Raw genomic sequence first — 19,571 nt, 5'->3', positions numbered from 1 at the left:
TCCTCAAATTGACTTGACTTATTCTTTGTCATGCAGAATGATGCGAGCTTGCTGCCCTGGACTGTTGTGAGGGGTGAAGCTAACATACTTGACACACTCCTATGCTTGAATGTACATAGGTTTGAAAATTCTGTCAGATCCTCAGGTGGAGTTTTAGTCTAGGCATCATCACAAAAGTTCAGTACTTAGCATTTTCTCTCATTTGGTTTTTAGAGATGTGTAGTATAGACCAAAATGATAGTAAGCATATCCTTCAGAACCAAAAATGCTATTCTCATTGGAGGTAGTTGGCAGACAGCCATCAGCACATATTGGTGGCAGTGGTATATATGCATTTTGCACTTCCCAGGCAAAGGATTGTTATTTGTTATTTTTATTTAATTTTGTAAGGTGCACAGCTACTCAGAGGTTTCCCGGCGCCATCAGACACGCACAGAGTGAAAGGAGACTATTGATTGAACAGCCATGTTTTTAGACATTTGCGGAAATTCGTATAGATGGTTTCATTCCGAAGTGACGTAGGGAGCGAGTTCCACAGAGAAATGGCCCAAGCAAGAGAAAGAACGGCCGCCTATGAGCAACAGTCTGGCACAAAAACCGAAAATGTGACCTGAGTGGCAGAGCGAAGGAGGCGCGGTGGAAGGTAGGGATGAACTAAGGTGTTTAGATACTGTGGTGCTGTACCAGATTTGGTTTTATGCATATTGCTCAGGGCCTTGAATTTAATGCGGTTCTCCACCCTGAGCCAGTGAAGATCGCGGAGTGAGCCTGAGATGGAGGCCCTACTAGGAACCTGGCAGAGTAATCTGGCCGCTGAGTTCTGCACCACCTGAAGTTTACGAATCACCTCCTTATTAGCTCCTAAATAAAGGAAGTTGCCATAGTCTAGCCTAGAAGTAATTTGAGCCTGGACCACAGTTCTTTGCGTGGGACCAGGCAACATCCAAATGATTTTTTTGAGCCACTTTAGGATGGTGAAGCATATCGAGGCGACCTTGATCGCTTGCTGCTTCATAGTCAGCTGGTCGTCAATGATTTCACCTAGGTTGTGGACCTGTCGCGCAGGTTGGGGAAGAGCACCCATTTGAGGAGGCCAGTGCTGGGGGCCCCAGAGATCTTTATTTTTCCCAAAAATTTATACTTCAGTTTTTTCGCTGTTAAGTTTTAGCAGATTGGCTTGCATCCCACCTGCTATATTATGTAGCCCTGTCTTGAGAGAAGATGACCTGGATGCCTCTTTGTTTGAAAGGGAAAAGATAAGCTGTGTGTCATCTGCGTAGGAGAAAATAGACAACCCAGCGTCTTCAGCAATCATAGCCAGAGGCCTGATATAGACATTGAACAGTAATGGGCTGAGAATGGAGCCCTGCGGTACTCTGTGAGGAGAAGCATGGGACTTAGCACTGGCTGACGGGGAAAAGACCTGGAAAGTATGGTCGGTCAGGAAATCAGTGAGCCATTTGATCGCTGCCCCGACAACGCCCAATGATTGTAGAGCTTTTAGTAGGGCAGTGTGTGACACAGTGTCGAAGGTGGCACTCAAATCAAGCAGTATGAGTGCCACAGTTTCACCCATATCGAGACGGTGGCGCATTGTTTCCGCGACTCCCAAAAGAGTGGTTTCCGTAGAGAAACCAGCTCTGAAACCAGACTGTGATGAATGTAAAAAATTTTGGGAGTCAACAAAGTGCATCAATTGTTGGTTAATATGTTTTTCTAATATTTTAGAAAAGGCTGCAAGTAGAGAGAAAGGGCAGAAATTGGATGGTGCAACCAAATCAGCATTAGCTTTTTTTAGGAGTGGGAGAACCATGACATGCTTCCATTCAGATGGAATGACTGCTTCCTGTACGGATGCATTAAGCAACTCCATGATTAGCTTTAATGACGATGCCTCAAGCTTCTGAAGTATGGGGATGGGAAGAGGATCTCTAGGACAGCCGGATTTAAGGTTGTCTAAGATACGTTTAAAAGAGATGGTATCCTGGGGCAACCAATTTTCTAAAGTGTTGGAGGATACGGCTGTCTGAATAACCAGTGGAGCAGAGCTACCTGATGTAGGGGGAAAGTTCTGACTTTGCTGCACCACATTGGTTGGACCTACGTTCAGTGCTGAGTAAATTGGTCTTTGACTAGTTTAAACAGGGTCTTGGAGCTGTTTTGTGCCGACGTGATGGTGTTACTCACATATTCAGCTCGGGCAGCATTGCAGAGGGAGTGGTAGTCCCTTATTGCTAATTTGTATGCAAGTTTAAGTAAGGGTGCATGATCCTTCCTCCAGGGCCTTTCTAGCCCTTTACATTTAGTTTTCTCTGTTTTTAGTCTTTCAGTGAATCACAGGGCAGGTGGTCGGTGATTGCTCACTTTTTTAATGGATGATAGAAGGCATGCATCAATGGATGATTAAATCCAGGTAAGGATGGTGTCTGAATCTGCTACATTAACTGAAGTAATGGTAGGGATGGTATTGGAGAGGTGTTGGTTGAAAGTATCAATGTCTAGTTTCTTCCAGTTTGTAGACCTAGACTTGGTGGCTGAGATGGGCATGATGGAAGCAAAGAACAATGTTCACAAGGAACTCATTTCAAAACACATTGCAGATTTTGCAAGCTATAATTACTTGCATCGGGTTTAGTAAAAAACATATGCAATCAAAGTGGGACCATAATTATGTTTGGTCATGGCAATTTTACCAAAAGGGATAATATTGTAATCAATACTATTTCATAACAAACCCAAGACAAGAATAAGTCAGAAGAATATTCACTTCAGCCGAAGTGAATATAGTTTATTCTGTAGTTACAACTTGTACCACAGATGTGTATCTTAGTACATTTGCATTTGGAGTATTACACTACTCGCACAACATAGTGATTAGTGAGCCCCAGTGAAGTGATCATAACCTAACGTGGTGAAAAACTAAGTGAAAAGTATGCAAGGGAAGGTTATTGTTAAAAAACAAAAGGAAGAGCTTTGTACAATGAACGATATAATGTATTTTTCTTGCTCTCTCTTTGCGATTGTCGACGACGTTTTGACCCTCTTTTGATACGGGGTCTCTTCAGGACAGCGTTTCTAGGGACTATAGTAGTACAGGAGTATAAGTCTGGATATACAATCGTGTCATTTCAGAGTTGACTTGGGGAGGAACCACTATACAATGCAGGGTTGCGGCCCAATCTGTGTGAGCAGTCATCAGGATCCAAACGTGGTGGTGTGGTGAGATATCCTTTGTGGGATTCTATCTCTGATGGATACCGGAGTAGTACCATTGTAGGAGGATGTTGCCCGCCGGGTTGCGGATTGGATTACGTCCCGTAACGAGTGAAGCGTTGCTGGGCCAGACTTCTCAATGGAGGGGTCACTCGGACAAGGACCGGAGCAGACGGACTTGCCTTTGGCATGCCTTTTAGCTCGCAGTGGCTCGCCCACTGTGCGTGTCTGCTGCGCGAAGCTTCTGGCATATAGTTTAAGTACAAGAGAGGCTCCGTCCCCTCTGGTCGCTTGCCCAGAAGTAGGTGGTGAAAGTTGCTGAGTACTCTCTCCACTCAAGCGGGACAACCCATGGTGGACCGGGAAGTAGTGCGGGTTAAGTGAGGAGGCAGGTGAGTAAAAAGACAAATGCGGCACAATTTTAAAAGGAAAAAGATTTCCATGAACTTTGTTTAAAAAACAATTAGCAGCAAGTTTGTAAGAGTGCCATTAGCGCTATAGCTTGCCTTCAGTCGGTGCACGTCCGCTGTGCGAAGCTTGTGGCATGTAGTTTAAGTACAAGAGAGGCTCCACCCCCTTCGGTCGCTTGCCTGGAAGTAGGTGGTGAAAGTTGCCGAGTACTCCCTCCACTCAAGTGGGACAAACCGTGGTGGACCGGGAGTAGTGCGGGTTAAGTGAGGAGGCAGGTGAGTAAAAAGACAAATGCGGCGCAATTTTAAAAGGAAAAAGATTTTCATGAACTTTGTTTAAAAAACAATTAGCAGCAAGTTTGTAAGTGTGCCAGTAGCGCTATAGCTTGCCTTCAGTCCGCGTGCTTATATCCAAAGGATATATAAGTCATACAAATGAATGTCAAGTGTGTTCAATGGGCTAGTGACATCATGCCACCATGGTGATGTACAACATACATGAGAATAAACTCCTTCATATAACAATCATACAATAACACCCAGAGCACTCCAAAGTATTTTATGAGGTCTGCAAAATGAAAGCAGGTCCGTTTATTATAGAAGATTCAATGATCCAACTTTGTTTGCATTTTAGAAAGACAGGCTGTATTCTAATGTGCACACAATGTTGGACCATTGAATCGTCTACAATAAATGGACCAATTCAATGGTCCAACATTGTGTGTACATCAGAAGACAGGCTGTCTTCTAATGTGCACACAAAGTTTGACCATTGAATCATGTAAAATAAACAGAGCTGCTTTCATTTTGCAGACCTAATAAAAGACTTTGGAGTGCTGAAGGTGTTAATGTATTATTGTATGGCAGAGAGTCAGTCGCAATCAACACTGATTGCTTTATTTTAACATGACAGTCAGCAAACCAGAACAAGATGACATCATAATTCTGGTATTTCTATGCAGAAACAGAGGGCAGATTGGGCAGAGCTGGACTGTGCTGTCTAGATGGCAATTTAGAAGAAAGTCCTAGGGGCTACTGCCTTTAAAAGGGCCAGATACTAGGTCAGGTTCCTTTTGTGTTAAGCATTCCTCTTCTAAGCACATACCATACCACACATCCCAAGACTCCTCAAATTTGGGAGAGTTGCCCTCCTAATGCAAAAGGGACAGGGTTTCACAATTAATAATAGACAAGTAAGAATCACTTTTGTTTCACACACTCATAAATTCAAACCATTCATGACTGTATCTCTTATATATCTAGAGGGAAAATATATGTTTTCCTTTATCTATTAGTATGTATGCACATTCACCAAACAGCCAACCATTCTATTATGTAAAAATATTCAATTTATTGCACATAAATTTTAAAATATTGTAAGCAATGTTACATTACAGTAAGTAAAAAAATCCACATTCTAAAATTGCATACTATCTGTTATATGTAACACTTCATCACAAATCCATCTCAAAATAATCTTCTACTACAAATGGTTATAGATGACAATATCCTTTTATTCATCAAATATACAAACAGTTATAACAATATCATATAACAACACAAATCTTTGTCAGAGGTTGTCATACCAAGACTCCTCACATAGGAAACCAGGCATGCAGCACACAAATACTAGCACTCAGGCCATCACGTCACTATTTGTACAGACACAGCAGGCTCCTCTCCAAGGGATACTAATAAAATGGATTGCCATAGCCTTCAACTATCAGTCGTCTCACAGTTTGTCCTGTAGAGAAGAGTGTATTCCACTTTAACTATGAAATGGTGGTACTCTCAACTAGCAGAATCTGCAAGGCATAAACACAAACAAGGAGCTAGTAAACCAGTTATCTTGTGGATTGGAAGGTACTGGGAAAACATTCAAGGTGTCTGTAAAATAGGCAAAAAGAGGCAGTATTAGTGCTGATCACACAGCGCAGATAGTTTCTTCATAACAAAGATTCAGGAAACCTAGCCAGGACAATTATCAACTGGATGTGATCATGATCCCTCAGAAAAAGTGCCAAAAGTGAGATCCCCAAAGTACAGGCTGACATCTGGTCAATGTTCTTAACAGGGAATGCAGTGATTTTCCATGGTAGTCAAGTTGCATTTGCCAAAGTTTCTGAGATCATTCGCAAAATCCATCAAACTAATTACTGCAGTCAAATGTGTATGGAATGGAGGTGCTAGGTCTGTGTGAAATGTTACCATGGCCAATAATATCTGGGACCAGAAATAACCATAGTAAGTAAGTAAGTAATTTTATTGTGCATGAGTAATTAAAACCTTTGCAATAAACGAACAATATTAAAACCCTCATTAAGCATTATTAAAATTACACAATTGGATTTGGTGCTTGTCAGCAAGTCTTAAAGTGCTTGTGCTTCGGAAAAAGGTAAGCTGGTTATAGTTGTCCTGAGTTGGACAGCAGGCCATTATACGGCATTAAAAAGTGCGTTATTATGACTTTTAGGTCATAATTGGTTTTAAAGTGCCAGTGCGACTGTACGATGCTGTTTCTAGCATTATGGGTCTACCTTCAAGGCCATTGTTTTGCATATATTGCTTTCGTTGATTAAGGTGCCAGTGCATCTGTAAAGTGCATTTTTGGTATTTTGAGCAAACTTCAAGCAGTGCCCTGTTCTGCTACATTTTGTGTATCCACATGCAACGTGTTTTTGAGTCTGTTTGTTACTGTCTCAAAAACTTTTGTGAGCCGGCAGTTTCGCTGTACCTCGGCTGGATTGAAGCACAGCTTTACTGCCTGCCTACAGGTCCGGATACTGTGCCGCTTAAAGAATGGTCATAATAAAATACTTCTTATATCTTTTAAATTGTGGCAAGTGCAAATGACATGAATGATGTCCTCCTTACCACTTCTGCATAGGCGACAAGACTGCTTACTTCTTTTCCTTTCCCAAGGGGGAAGATGTGGGGTAATCGGAATGACGCCTAGTCGTAACTTTAAAAATATTTCCTTCGTCCTTATTTTGACTCCTGTTTTGTGGTTGGATTGTGGTTGCAGTACTGCATAATCGCTGAGCACTATCCAGCCTTGTGCCCTTTCAGCAACTGTTTCCTTGTCCTCTATGGCTGATAGAATTTGTGTTGCTTTTTTCACAATTTCTTTAAAGGGTAGATGATCAGTTGGGGTTTCCAAAAGGTCCGACAAACCCAATATTTTAAGGGAGTCAAGTATCTATTCCCTGGCTGGTGATTTTCCATGGCAAAGTACCTCGAACCAAAGATGGAAGTTTAAGTATCTAACCTCAGTGCTACAGATCTTGTGCCAGCTATTTACATATGCGCCCCTTCTTTCCACCGATTGTTTTTGGAGCCCAAATTCCAGCCGTATTTGGGCCGATGATGCATATTTTGGTAGATGGAAGATTGCTCTATAGGAGTAGGCTATTATTATGTACAGAGCTGCAGCATCTTTGCCCTGAAGAGATTCACTTCCATATGTTAAAGTCGGCTGCAGTTTTGCACACAGTACCTGTAGCAAGGGCAGTTTTTCCTTCAGTGATTTCATCGCCAGGTAAGTCATGGATCCCTTTCCCTTGAGGGACTCCAGCTGTGGCTTAAAAGAGTTTTTATGGTCCAAAAGTACTCCAAGATATTTATAGCTGGTTGTCTGGTTCTGGCCTTGCCCGTTTAAATACCAATTAATTTTTTTCTTTTTGAAATAATTTACTGCCATAATTTTGGTTTTCCTAAGATTTATTTGAAGCGCATTCCGTTTGAAGAAACTGTTAGTCGTGTTCAGGAGATGTTGAATGCCAATGGGAGTCCGACTTATCAGAACTAAGTCATCCGCGTATAACAGGTATGACAGTGGCGTATTTCCCAATTTTGGAGCATGTGATATGCACTAGTCCTGTTCCCCAGGTAGGTCTTCAAGGAAAAAGTTGAATAGTAAAGGCGCTAGTATGCAGTCTTGTTTTAACCCTATGGAGGTTGGAATTCGTTTAGAGAGGTGTTCTTCCTGCTCCTAGTTTGATCTTAATCCAAGTATCTCTATGCAGTAGTTTGAGCTGGTCCAGGAGTGGTTTTGGTATCCCCCAACTTTCCACTTTTTACCAAAGTTTGGCTCGGTCAACATGGTCGAAGGCAGCAGTATAGTCGATAAAACAGAGAAATAAGGGGGTTTTACCCTCTTTAACTGCGTCCATTAACAAGGCTAGTGCCATGATGTTTGTTTTAGTTCCTTGTCCCCGGCAGAACCCCGTTTGATCTATTGGGATAATGGAGTTTTCAAGTGCCCAAGATGTTAGTTCGACCGAAATTATTCCCGCATAGTACTTTGCCTCTACGTCTATAAGAGCGACTAGTCGATCATTATTTGGGGCTTTCCTGTTGCCCTGTTTAAAACTTGGAATGATGATAGATCCTTTCCAGGACTTTGTTCTATCATTTATGTCTTTGAAGACCGGTGATAGTGCTTTGCTCCAAAATTCTGTGTCATGTTTATACAGCATTGGGGGGATGCCGTTGGGGCCTGGGGCAACTGTAGGTCTAGCAGTAATAACCATAGGGATTGATGTGGTGTTTCTGATTCACCCGGGAATATCCCATTTCTCAAGAGGGTCTTAGGGATCATCTGTTAGTGATCCCATGATATTCTCTCTCCTGCAATTTCCGATCTTTTTAGTATCAGGAGCTCCAGGTTAGGGGGAATAAAGCTTCCGAATTAAAGGCTACGGATAACTATAACTCGCGCGCCCGCAATCCACTGCTGATGACGTCACATATTACATCACTCATGACATGGTCAGTGACATCACTCATGACATCACTGATGACATCATCCTTGTGATAGAGTGGCGGTCGCGCGAGTTATAGTTATCTGAACTAACTATAACGGGGGAATTTCATTGGTTTTTTACGAGTGAAATGTCCACCTAACGATAACATGCGTGAAACCTACGGTTTTTTAAGTGAATTTGCAATGTTTTTTAAATGCTAATTCCTAACTATAACGTGTGTGAAACCTATGGTTTTTTCAGTGAATTTGTACGGTTTTTTAAATGCTAAGTTATGTATGTATTATTATATTTTTGATATATTTATTTTACAATAAACTGCGTATTACATTTTTTTTTTTTTTTAGGGTTTTTCATGGGGCGCGCACCGAGCGTGCACCCCGCGATTTTTTGGGAAAAAATTAAAATGTTTTTTTCTGCCTTCGGGGTCCTTCAGGGACCCCCTGACAAAGGCTAGGGGGTCAGGAACTCTCTACCCTGCCCCCTTTTCACGTTCGCCACCTTCCTTTTTCACTCTCGCACTCAAAACAAACAAAATGGCGGCCGACACTTCCTGATTTCGACCGATTCGAACGTTGGCAAACATTTAACCACCAATCAGAATTACGCTCGCGCACGTTAGGGTGCGCGCACGGTGCGCGCACGGTGCGCGGCTATAGATATTTATGTGCTTTTAACTCAATTTTCTCAGGAACTACTGAACAGATTGACTCCATATATGCAAAAGGCACTTCCCTGACCTGAGGACTACCTCTTTGCCAAATTTCAAGTAATTCTGTTCAGCCGTTCGGGCTGTATCTTCGACTAAAGGTCCTATGGGAAAATGCATGGGGAAAATGCGTTTTGGGACCGCCCTTTTTTCTCGGCCCCTGCTTTACGAATCCCCCCGAGACTTTCAGGGTAGGAGCTGAGCGGAGCGCCCCATTAGTTTTGAAATTTTCGCGAAGATTCTTCAACCGGCGCCAAAGTTATTCAAAATAGAATTTTCAGATTTCCTATGGAAACACGGTCCTAACTATAACTATCTACTGGCGACCGCCAGTAGATAATATATATATATATATGTAATATTCCAACGTTATTGAGTCAAAATACCAGTGTCATCCATTGCCTGTATATAACTTTACGGGACTACCTCTCCCATTAGCCACTGCGCTACACTTTCAGTGCCTTAGCGCCAACAGTTTGGAGCTTACCTGAAGTTCCGATCGCCCTCCGGGCACCCAGAAAATCGGCAAAATGGGCCGATAACAGCGCTGAGTCATCTCAGCGCATATTACAGATCTTAATCAAATATGCTACCAGTGACCGGGAGAACATTCTTGCAAAAGTAGACGCAATATTCAAGGAACTTGAGCAATTTGAGAATCAGGGTGATGTCATCAAAATGCAATCGGAAATGGCAAGCAGGATACAAAAATCTGAGCAATCTATTAAAGAAAGACAGGCTTAAAAATTTCAGAGACAAAAACGACTATCAAAGTGGAAGGATATATACCTTCTCAAAGAAATTCGAAAACATCCGACGTCAACAGTTGTCCACAACCGCAGAAACCTCCATGGCAAGGAACGAGCAGTTCTGAAATGAGCTCAGAAATAGACACAGACTTGGCTAAACCTAGTATTGAACAGTACTTACCACATTTTGGTAATCCTTGCCAACAAGTTGCATTCCAATCACAGAAAAAATATAGATGACCAAGACAACTATCATTGTCAGATTTCCCATCTCTTTTAAAGAGCTGAAGATAACTGATATTAGCATATTTAGTGTTTTCCAGCTTTTTGCTAATTTGAATATTCGAAGCTGAAATAAAAACAAAATCCTCATTGGTATTGAAAAATGGACAGTAGAAAAACTATTTCGATATGACTTTAAGAAAAAAATTACAATGTTTTGAGAAATATAACAAATTGCACTTACCATTCTCAGCGACCGCATCACTGATAGACTGAAGGCTGCAATATTCAGTGATGACAGCGCCCAGTCAATTAAACTGAGGCAGACGATCGAGAGATCAAAGGCGTTCCAGGCATCTCTTATATAGGGTAATGGATTTAGGGCAATCGCCTTTAGCACCGCTTCTGCCACAAACACAATTGATAATACCTTCAAAAAGTAGATTACATAATCAATAAGCATTCAAAAATATATATTTTCATTAAAGCAATTATACACAAATATACAAGTCAGAGGTAGTGCAGTTTGAGCTTTACTCGAAGTGGCTCCAGAACTACAACTGGCACAAACTAAAATTCGACAAGGTTGATTTGGATCCGTGCAAACGAATCATTACATTTGCGAAAACTTGCGCAAACTCCAGTTATGTGGTTGTCCGTATTTTGCATCTATTAATTTTTCTCCAGTGGTTGCATAATTTCTCTTGTGCAGAGATTGCTTTGAGCAAAGAAGTTGTGCTGGAACTGTGGAACTTCTATGTGCTGCACGTGCATGCACTGCAACCACTACTTGACTTTAGAAACTGTATGGACTCCGTATTGAGGGCATGTCTCATTTTCAAGATTCAGTTTTGTTCGCCCCTAGTTTAACTTTACCCTCATATGGAGAAGGAACTGTCAGTACTAATGCAAAAATGGAGGAAAAGGAATCCACAAATACTGCTTTGGTGAATCCAGTGGCTTAATGCAAAATGATGGGTCCCCTTGCAAAATGTGATGAGGGCCCCCTAGTTTCCCATGTGTCACAGATACTTTATAACCATGGTCTGCACTGGGACCCCCAACATTTTGGTATGCACATTAAGGGGAAGGGTGCCCCCTGCGTTGCTGGGGCTTGTGTCACACCCCTGTGTTAATCTGAATTCATCAACTGTGCAGCCACAGCTCCTCCTCTAAGGCAGAGGAGCGTCACCCCACTGCTCTATGAGGGGTCTAAAAAAGGAAATATAAAATCATTGTAACATAATGTTATCATCATTTTATCTTTCAGTGCGGACTCGTAACTAGGTCAGGGCGAGGTGGGGCTTGGCTGTCAGAGCAGGGGTAGGGGGAAATATGTGCACCATGAGTGCGCATTTCAGTTTGGCAGGCCGTCTTGGGCCGACCAAACATACATGCGCAATTAGCATTTCTCCACCTGGCTATGTTACACAGCCAGGCGGAGAACTTTCCCAGGCTACCAGGCAAAGCCTGAGTGGCCGAACAGGCCGCTCAGACCAAGGACGATGCTGCTGTCATGACTGGCTTAGGGTAGTCTGGGAGCCTGTGTGCTTCCGTTCTATGCTGCTGGATAGAGAAGAGGATGGAGAAGAGGTGGCGGCCGTTCACAGGTAAGTGTTATTTTTTTTATCCTCCTGCCTCACCACCCCCGTTCCATGGCAGGCACCACTGCAACTGTGTCTGTAAATCTAATGTGTTGTCCACCTAAATCTAAATTTGGGGCACAGAAAGATTTGAGAACTACTACTAAATTTAGTTAAATAAAGGGGTGGCATGAAGGCCATGCTCATGAGATTTAAATTCAATGAGTATTTCTTTGATTTTAAACACAAAAGGACCAGTGGTAGCAACAACAACATTATAAATTGTTTTAATAAATAACATTGCACGGTTGACTCCTTGGCCCCTTCTAAGCCATCAATCTGCTGTTAAGAGGCTAAAGTAAGTGGAAAGATTGGAAACTTCAGAATCTAACGATAACTATTTCTCCTGCTTTGCTGGCCGACCAGCTGTGAAACCTGGGGGTTTCCAGGTCAGCACCGAATCTTCTTGAAGGATAGATCCCAGAAGGTGGTTATGAACCAATTTCATTCTGATCCTATCATTAGTCTATGCGGGGTGCCTCAGGGTTCCTCCCTGAGCCCAACTCTTTTTGATCTTTATGTCTCCCAGCTGGCTAAGTTGATACAGTCCTTTGAACTGCAGGCCCTACCCTATGCTGATGACACACAAATTATTGTGTCCATCACCAAGGACATAAGGGTCAAGGCAGCCAACTTTAAGAAATGTATGCAGACAGTAGCCACTTGGATGGATAACAACTACCTCAGAATGAATGAGAACACAACTAACTTCTTGATTTTAGGCAAGCAGCCCTCCATCTGGAATAATTCCTGGTGGCCAGAAATACTGGGGGTATTGCCAACCGGCAGACTTAACCAAAAATCTTAGAATACTTGTGGATGCCCTTTATCGTTCAACCTTTAGGTTAACCATATGGTATCTACTTGTTTTTGGATTATCGTGACACTGGTGTTCCCTTTTTTCTCTTTGAAGCCAGCACGCAGGTAGTTCTCGCCTTGATCTCCTCCAGGCTAGACTACTGTAATGAACTCTATTTGGGGATCAATAGATCAGCGAATGCTAAACTACAGGTAGTGCAAAATGTTGTCGCAAGACTAATACTTGATATTCCCAAATGCCAGTCAGTCTCAGCGGGGATTTCAAAATTGCATTGAATACCTGTTAACAAGTGTATCACCTTTAAGACCTTATGTGCTGTTCACAGGGCGGTGCAAAATATGGGTCCCAGAGGATTGACTAAGATGCTCTGGAGAAACACCCCCACTAGACATCTTCACTCAGCTAGCTACAACCTTGTAGTTGTGCCTAAATTTAGGAAGACCAAGTGGGGTAGTTGAACTTTTTTCATGGCTGAAGCGAAACTTTGGAATTCCCTTCTATGCGAAATCAGTGATCTTCAGGAACACAGCAGCATTTGGAAAGCATTAAAGACCAGGCTTTTCATTCTCTAATTTTTGGCCAGTGATTTTCCTAGAGATAGTAGTTCTTTCCCTAGTCTTTCTCTCTGGAGCTCTCCTCTCTTTAGCGCCTCAACGCCCTTTGGTATTTGTGCACTTCATAAATTTATTTCATTTCATTTCATGACATGACACTGCATAATGACCTCTGAGATCAGGTATACTAAAGTACGAGCCAGTTTCTACCTCTGGTTACCTCTAACTGAAGGCCATTGAAGGATTTCAGAGGTAAATAGCATTTGTTTGATGTCAGAAAAGCAACATACACTGTTTACCAACAAAAATGTCATGCTTCAAAAAACTGAATTTTACTACTTCAGAGCACCAACAAGTGCACTCACTGAATTAAAGATTTATAGGTCTCAGCTTTAGCTGTCTGTTGGCATAACCTATTGCTTTCTATACATTACATAAATATGAAGTAAGCTTTGAGCCAGCCCCTTATTTGTGAATGAATGGCTTTGCAGTCTATATCAGTTGAGTAGTCTTGATTCAATTTCTTTCCTCAATATTCATGTATTTGTTGCATGCAGCAACATTTCAATCTCACAGCATTGTGACTGTATGGGTGGTATCCTTTCCGAACATACTTGCGGGTGTCAATTTTTTATTTTAAATACAGCACTTCATGTAGTGCATATTTCCTTGCTCTCTTCCCCTACTTTCTGCACATCATCCTGAAATTTTTACATTATTTATTTCTGTGTGCTTCCACACAATTCCCAACTCTGCTCCTCATTACTTGTTTCCTTTATTTATTGTTTTTACAAGAGCTTTGCAGGTGCTGGGTCGCTCACTCTCTTTTTGTGCATGTGATTGTGTGCACTTTTCTTCATTGATTTATTTACCATTCTAAGGTGGCCCCCCCTTCCTGCTTGAATAGAAACAAAATTAATCACTGTGAATTACCAGGCATGTGTACTCAGCTGTCACATTGAGCGTGCATGTGTGAAAACGCCTATAAGCACATTGGCTATCATTTTGTAATGGGTTTGCAACATTGCGGCCTTTAGTGTGCATGCATCATGAGGCTCGAGTTCACATCCAATAGCCAAAAAGCAATGACAAAGTCAATAGCATGCCTTTGTTGTGCTCTCTGGCATGTAGCGCACTATTGCAAATAAATACAGAACATGGTACTTGTGTTTCGCTGTCTTGGGTCATGACCCCCAGCGCTATTTATTTGCTTCGGGCCTTACGTCATGGTCTCAACTAATCCGACCGGACGGGAATTGACCAACTCAAAACACCAGTCCACGAGTTAACATTGTGGTTGAACCCACTAACATCTTAAACAGAACAGTCCTCCTTCACCCACAAATGAAAGAAAACAAAAGAAATACAACCTCAGCTGTAGTGATCAGCAGAGAGAAAAAAAAGAAAGAGAGAGAGAGAGAGAGAGAGAGAGAGAGAGAGAGAGAGAGAACAGAACAAACACACATATTTCAGTGCAGTAAAAAGTCCTTCAAATGAGATGATCTTGCCAGTTGGGGTCCAAGATGATACCTCTCAGTCCCTTGCTGACTGGCGTTTCTCCCCTGCTCATCTTGCACAACAGCAGTTGGCAACAGGCCGAGATCCACCGGCATAGTTGGCAGGCCATCTCCCTCAGCTCCGGACCGTGACGGTACCTCATTGGATGATGCAGGTGAAGCAGAAAGCTCACCAGGAATTGGTTCTTCATCCACAGGCATTGCCACATCATCCGAGATCTTTACATCTTCTCCAGATCCACTTGCAGGGGCTCAAAAACGTTTGAAGAACAAGTCATTCCTTGTTATAATCTCTCCAGATCTCTGAGCAGTAACCATTGTGACTTTCACTGTTCGCATTCTCCAGGGGTGAGGTTCAAATGGCACCAGCTCACCCACTTGAATTTAACTCTGCTTGGCTCTATGAGTTCAGGACATATGGTCATTTCATCTTCTGCACTTCTGTAAATTCTCAACAACCTGTTGGTGCTCAGCTGACAGCTTTTCCACAGAAGAAAGGACATCACCCACTGGCCGATTCATACATATAGAACTTGGACTGAAGTGAGTCCCCAAATGAGGAGTTAGACGATACACAGTCCTTATTCTGTCCATTGGCCAGCGCAATTCTGAGTACTTTATTGAGCGATGCATGAAGCGCTCTGCCTCTCCATTTGCTTGCGGCCACCTGTGTGTGATTTTTCTTTGAAGAATGCCCCTGACTCATAAATATTCAGTAAACTTATGACTGGAGAAAGGGGAGCCATTGTCAGTACGCAATTCCTTGACCAGGTCATGGGTGGCCATGATCTTCTCAAGACAAGGTATGGTTTATCTGGCGGTAGTGGATTCCATGATCTCTACTTTCGGGTACTTTGATAAATCATCGATGACCACTAACGTGTTTTGACCATCAGGTAGACTACCAAAGTCAGTGCTTGCTCATCACCAGAGGAATGGCGGGATGTCTTCTGTGATAATAGGTGCGGGTGAGTCCGCAGGTCCAGCAGCCTGGCTCAGGGAGCACAAGTACATCCAGATTGGGAAACCAAACCTTGCATCACAGCTGCTATTTGGTCTTTTCAATCGCTTGATGGACCAAGTGTATGAGGTCAAGCACTTGTTTCAGGGTTGCAGAAATCACCAGGCGGGGACCCCCTGTGAGTCATTTTTCTGGGGACACCACCAGCTCCATGCGAACATTGTGAAACAAGGTTTAATTTCAACCTCATATCGTCCGTGCAATCTGTGGTCCTGTCCAGTAAGGTGTACCACCTTCCAGACAGCAAAGCCAAAATGCCCAGTTGGAGACACTCATCAAAGTTGCTTTGATGATCTCCACCAGTGAGATGGGGAGTGGGCGGGAGCGTTGAATGGCAAAATGCACATTTTCTTCCACATCTTCTGCATCACATTCTTCACTTTCTGCCAAGAGCCTGGCTTGCCAGGATTGGTAGTCTGCAGGGTTCTGAGCACCTGGGGGAAAAAGAACTGTGAAATGATAGTGTTGCAATTGTAAATCAAATTTTTCAATCCAAGATGGGCGTTTGAATGAAGATCCCATGAACAAATCGATGAGGTGTTTGTCGTCAGTGTGCACCACAAAAGTCTGGCCATACAGATATAGATAAAAATGACGGCATCCCAAATGCACAGCAATGGCTTCTTTCTCAATGTGAGAATAGCGTTGCTTGGTCTCCGTCAGCCCTCAGCTGGAATAGGCCAATGGAGTCCCCTCCCTGTTGATCTGTTTCTGGGATAGCACTGCTCGGAGGCCTGTGAGACTGGCATCGAGAAATATCTCAAAGTCTTTGGCAGGGTCAAAGTAAACTAAAGTTTTATCAGCTGACAAAACTCGTTTCGTGGCCTGGAATGCTTCCTTCTGAATAGGAATCCAATCCCAGGCTTTGTTGGTTTTTGTCAGCTCTAGCAAGGGAGCGGTGAGGTCTGTGAGATTGCGGATGAATTGGCCACAGTGCGGGCCCATACCAATAAAACGTATCACTCCAGTCACAGTGGTGGGAGCTGGGGCTGCCTGTATGTCCTGAACTGGATATGGTAATGCCCCTTCTTGGGAAACACAATAAAAAAAATATATTTATTTTTGGAGAAATGCACACTTTTCTCGATGAAGGTTTACACCATTTTCTTTGAGGTATTGGAAGGTGGCCCTCAGCCGATCAAGGTGTGGTTCACGTATCGGAGCGTGGACATTCAGGACTCCATCTAGGCCAGCCAGTACACTTCAAATGGTGTCCTGAAAATCTTTGGCTGCCCTAGAGATTCCAAAACTAAGATGTTTGTAACTTCTCAATCCCACATGAGTGGAGAATGTGGTGATCGCTTGAGATTCTAGGTCCAACATCTGCTGGTGATAGCCCGCCCTTAAGTCCATCTGTTAGAACCATTTTGATCCACTGACTTCGGACAGGATATCGTTGACGGTGGGTGTCAAGTGTCATTCCAGTCTGTTAGCCAGATTAGGTAGGCGCATATCCACACATATTCTGACTTCTCTTGGCTCTTTAGGTTTGTGAGCTACAAATGACGTTGGGCCTTCCACCATCTCAATGATATCCACCTGTTCCATCTTGATCAATTCTTCCTCCACCTTTGGCCTGAGGGGAAAGTTCACCCTCCGATGTTTCAAGGCCACCAGCTGGATCGAATCACCAATATGTAAGCATATCAAAAGGTCTGTGAGGTATCCTATGCCCTCAAACTATGATGAAAATTGAGTTACTAGGTCCTCTATGCTTTCCTGGTGTATGCTGAAAGAAAATTCAATGAGTTGAAGGCACTCTACTTTTCGGCAACTCAATAGCATCCCGGTGCCTCATTTTGTGACATATACTTTGACACAAGTCGAGCAAGATTCATGAGTAATGTTGGTTGTGAATACCCCCGCTAGAGGAAGAGAAGTGGATCCGTAAGCAAACACCTTTGTAGTGGTTGGGCTTAGATTGGGTTGCACCGGGAGAGTATGCATCGGGGATGAAGTTGATGGAAGCACCAGTGTCAACCAGTGCCTAGGAGAACACTGCATCTCAAAATATGGTTTTGGGGCGTCCATCAGGTTGCATGGCACCTTCAACATCATCATTGTCCATGTCCCCTGCTTCCTCTGCAGCATCTGTTGTGTGTAGGGCATTAACCAGTTTGGACTACTGACCTTTTGGGGGTACCGACAAACGACAGACCTTGGGAAATTGGTTCAGCTTGTTGCATGCTGAACATCGCTTCCCTTGTGCTGGACAGGCCCCTTGGTGTGGGGAGGAGTCTCCGCACCAATAGCAATTCTCAGATGCTTTAATTATTTTGGTACAGGAATTCCTCTTGTCAGGGTTTCTGACAGCAACTGCATTGACCAGTTCTGTTTTGAACTGGTGTTGTAGTGACTCCTCCACATGAGCTTGCATAATTCTTTCGACCTACTCAGGGTTAATTTGTCACCCATTGGCATTCCCAAGGACTTGGAGGATATTTTCCTTGAGCTCCGTCAATGAGCAAGACCTCTGACCTCCTGGTCAGGGACTCTGCCCTATACCCCAGCAGCTCCGCTGTTGTGTCACTGTTGCTGCCCCCTCACCTCTCCTAATGAGTAGGTGCTTGAGACCTGTCTACTCGTTTTTGTGCCTGTGGAGCGTTTTTGTGCCTGTATTTGTAAATGTGCCTGTATTTGATTTTCTGCCTTGTAATTGTTATTTTTTGTTAAGTTGCCTTACTTGTGCCCTTGTTGTGTCCTCCGTGCCCGTTTCATTGCCCTCGCCTGCCGCTGCTGCCCCCACGACCCCTCCCGCCTCCCAGCTGTGCTTCCCTCCCACTTCCCTATTTAATGGAAGCTGCACAGCCGGCGTGTAGCAGCCACGCCCAGCAGGTGCCCCACTGGTGAGCCAAAGGCAAGCCCATCTGTGCCCGTCTGTGACCAGCGCCAGTGACCCTGGATCTCTGACCACCCACTGCTATGACTCAGCTGTCCTCCTCGTGCTTATCCCCGGAAGGAACAACAACTGCCAGCTTTCTTCGCTGAAAACCACCCACGGCCAGTTCTCCTGTTGACAGTGCCGACAATCCTTCACCACCCTCTGCACCCCCATGACTGCTGAACCCATGCTGGACACCAGCACCACTGGAGCCCAAATTGCATCCTCCTCAACGTGCACTCTCTGCACAGACATGCTGTAGAGATCTGGGACCTCCTCAACACCCTCTCACCAGACATTGCATTCTTCATGGGAACCTGGACCACCACCTCCTCCACACCTGACATCGCCACTGCCATTCCTGACAGATACAACTGCTCAGGAGAGTTCCCTCCAACTCTCCATCTCCAGCACGAGCACCTCCAGCACAAGCGACCCCCCCCTTCCACCACCAAACATCTCCACTTCCAGATCCAGACCAGCCAAAGAAATATGCTTCACGGCACCTTTGCCTTTAGACCCCCCCGGACCTCGTGCTTCATTCATCACCACCATCGCCGACCGCATTGCACCCCACGCCATCATCTGTATGGACTGCATATTGTTCGGAGACCTGAACTTCCACCTCGACAACCTCAGTGACCCGACTCCACCGCCCTCCAGGACAACCTCACCAACATCAGACTGAAACAACTTGTTACCACCCCAACCCACAAAGTAGGACACACCATGGACCACATCTTCGCAGGAAGGACCACCATCCACTTCAGCCACACCTTGCAGCCACTCTGGAAGGACCACCACTGCGTACACTTCTCTTTCAACACGGCCCTCGCTCACAAACCCACTCCATGCCCACTGCAAAGGAACTGGAGCAGGATCACAGAGGAGCACCTCATCCACAAACCCCCTGCCTCGACCGACGCCAACTCTGCAGTCAAGGAACTACACCGGTGGATCACCAACTGCACAGACAAGATCGCACCCCTCCGCAACCCCAACAGCAATGCCCCTTGAAGGACACCTGGTTCACCACCGACCTCTAGGAATCCAGATGCACCTGCAGATG

At 44.0% G+C, this 19,571-nt stretch overlaps 1 protein-coding gene across 1 annotated transcript in view; it reads right to left on the bottom strand.

The window, feature by feature from the left end:
* LOC146864181 (sodium channel protein type 2 subunit alpha-like) overlaps nucleotides 1-18,861 on the bottom strand; it is an 869,020-nt gene extending 850,159 nt beyond the window's left edge. The window contains exons 1-5 of the mRNA XM_085638959.1: nucleotides 18,795-18,861; nucleotides 15,852-16,055; nucleotides 14,739-14,851; nucleotides 10,311-10,496; nucleotides 10,026-10,193 (exon numbers count right to left, since the gene is read on the bottom strand). Coding sequence (XP_085495085.1) covers nucleotides 10,026-10,193; nucleotides 10,311-10,496; nucleotides 14,739-14,851; nucleotides 15,852-16,055; nucleotides 18,795-18,861 — 738 coding nt within the window. The remainder of the gene's footprint in view (nucleotides 1-10,025; nucleotides 10,194-10,310; nucleotides 10,497-14,738; nucleotides 14,852-15,851; nucleotides 16,056-18,794) is intronic.
* Nucleotides 18,862-19,571: the final 710 nt, after the last annotated feature.

The sequence above is a fragment of the Triturus cristatus genome, chromosome 2_1, assembly GCF_964204655.1.
Source record: "Triturus cristatus chromosome 2_1, aTriCri1.1, whole genome shotgun sequence".
In the NCBI taxonomy this organism is placed as follows: domain Eukaryota; kingdom Metazoa; phylum Chordata; class Amphibia; order Caudata; family Salamandridae; genus Triturus; species Triturus cristatus.
This window is presented reverse-complemented; position numbering and strand designations above follow the sequence as displayed.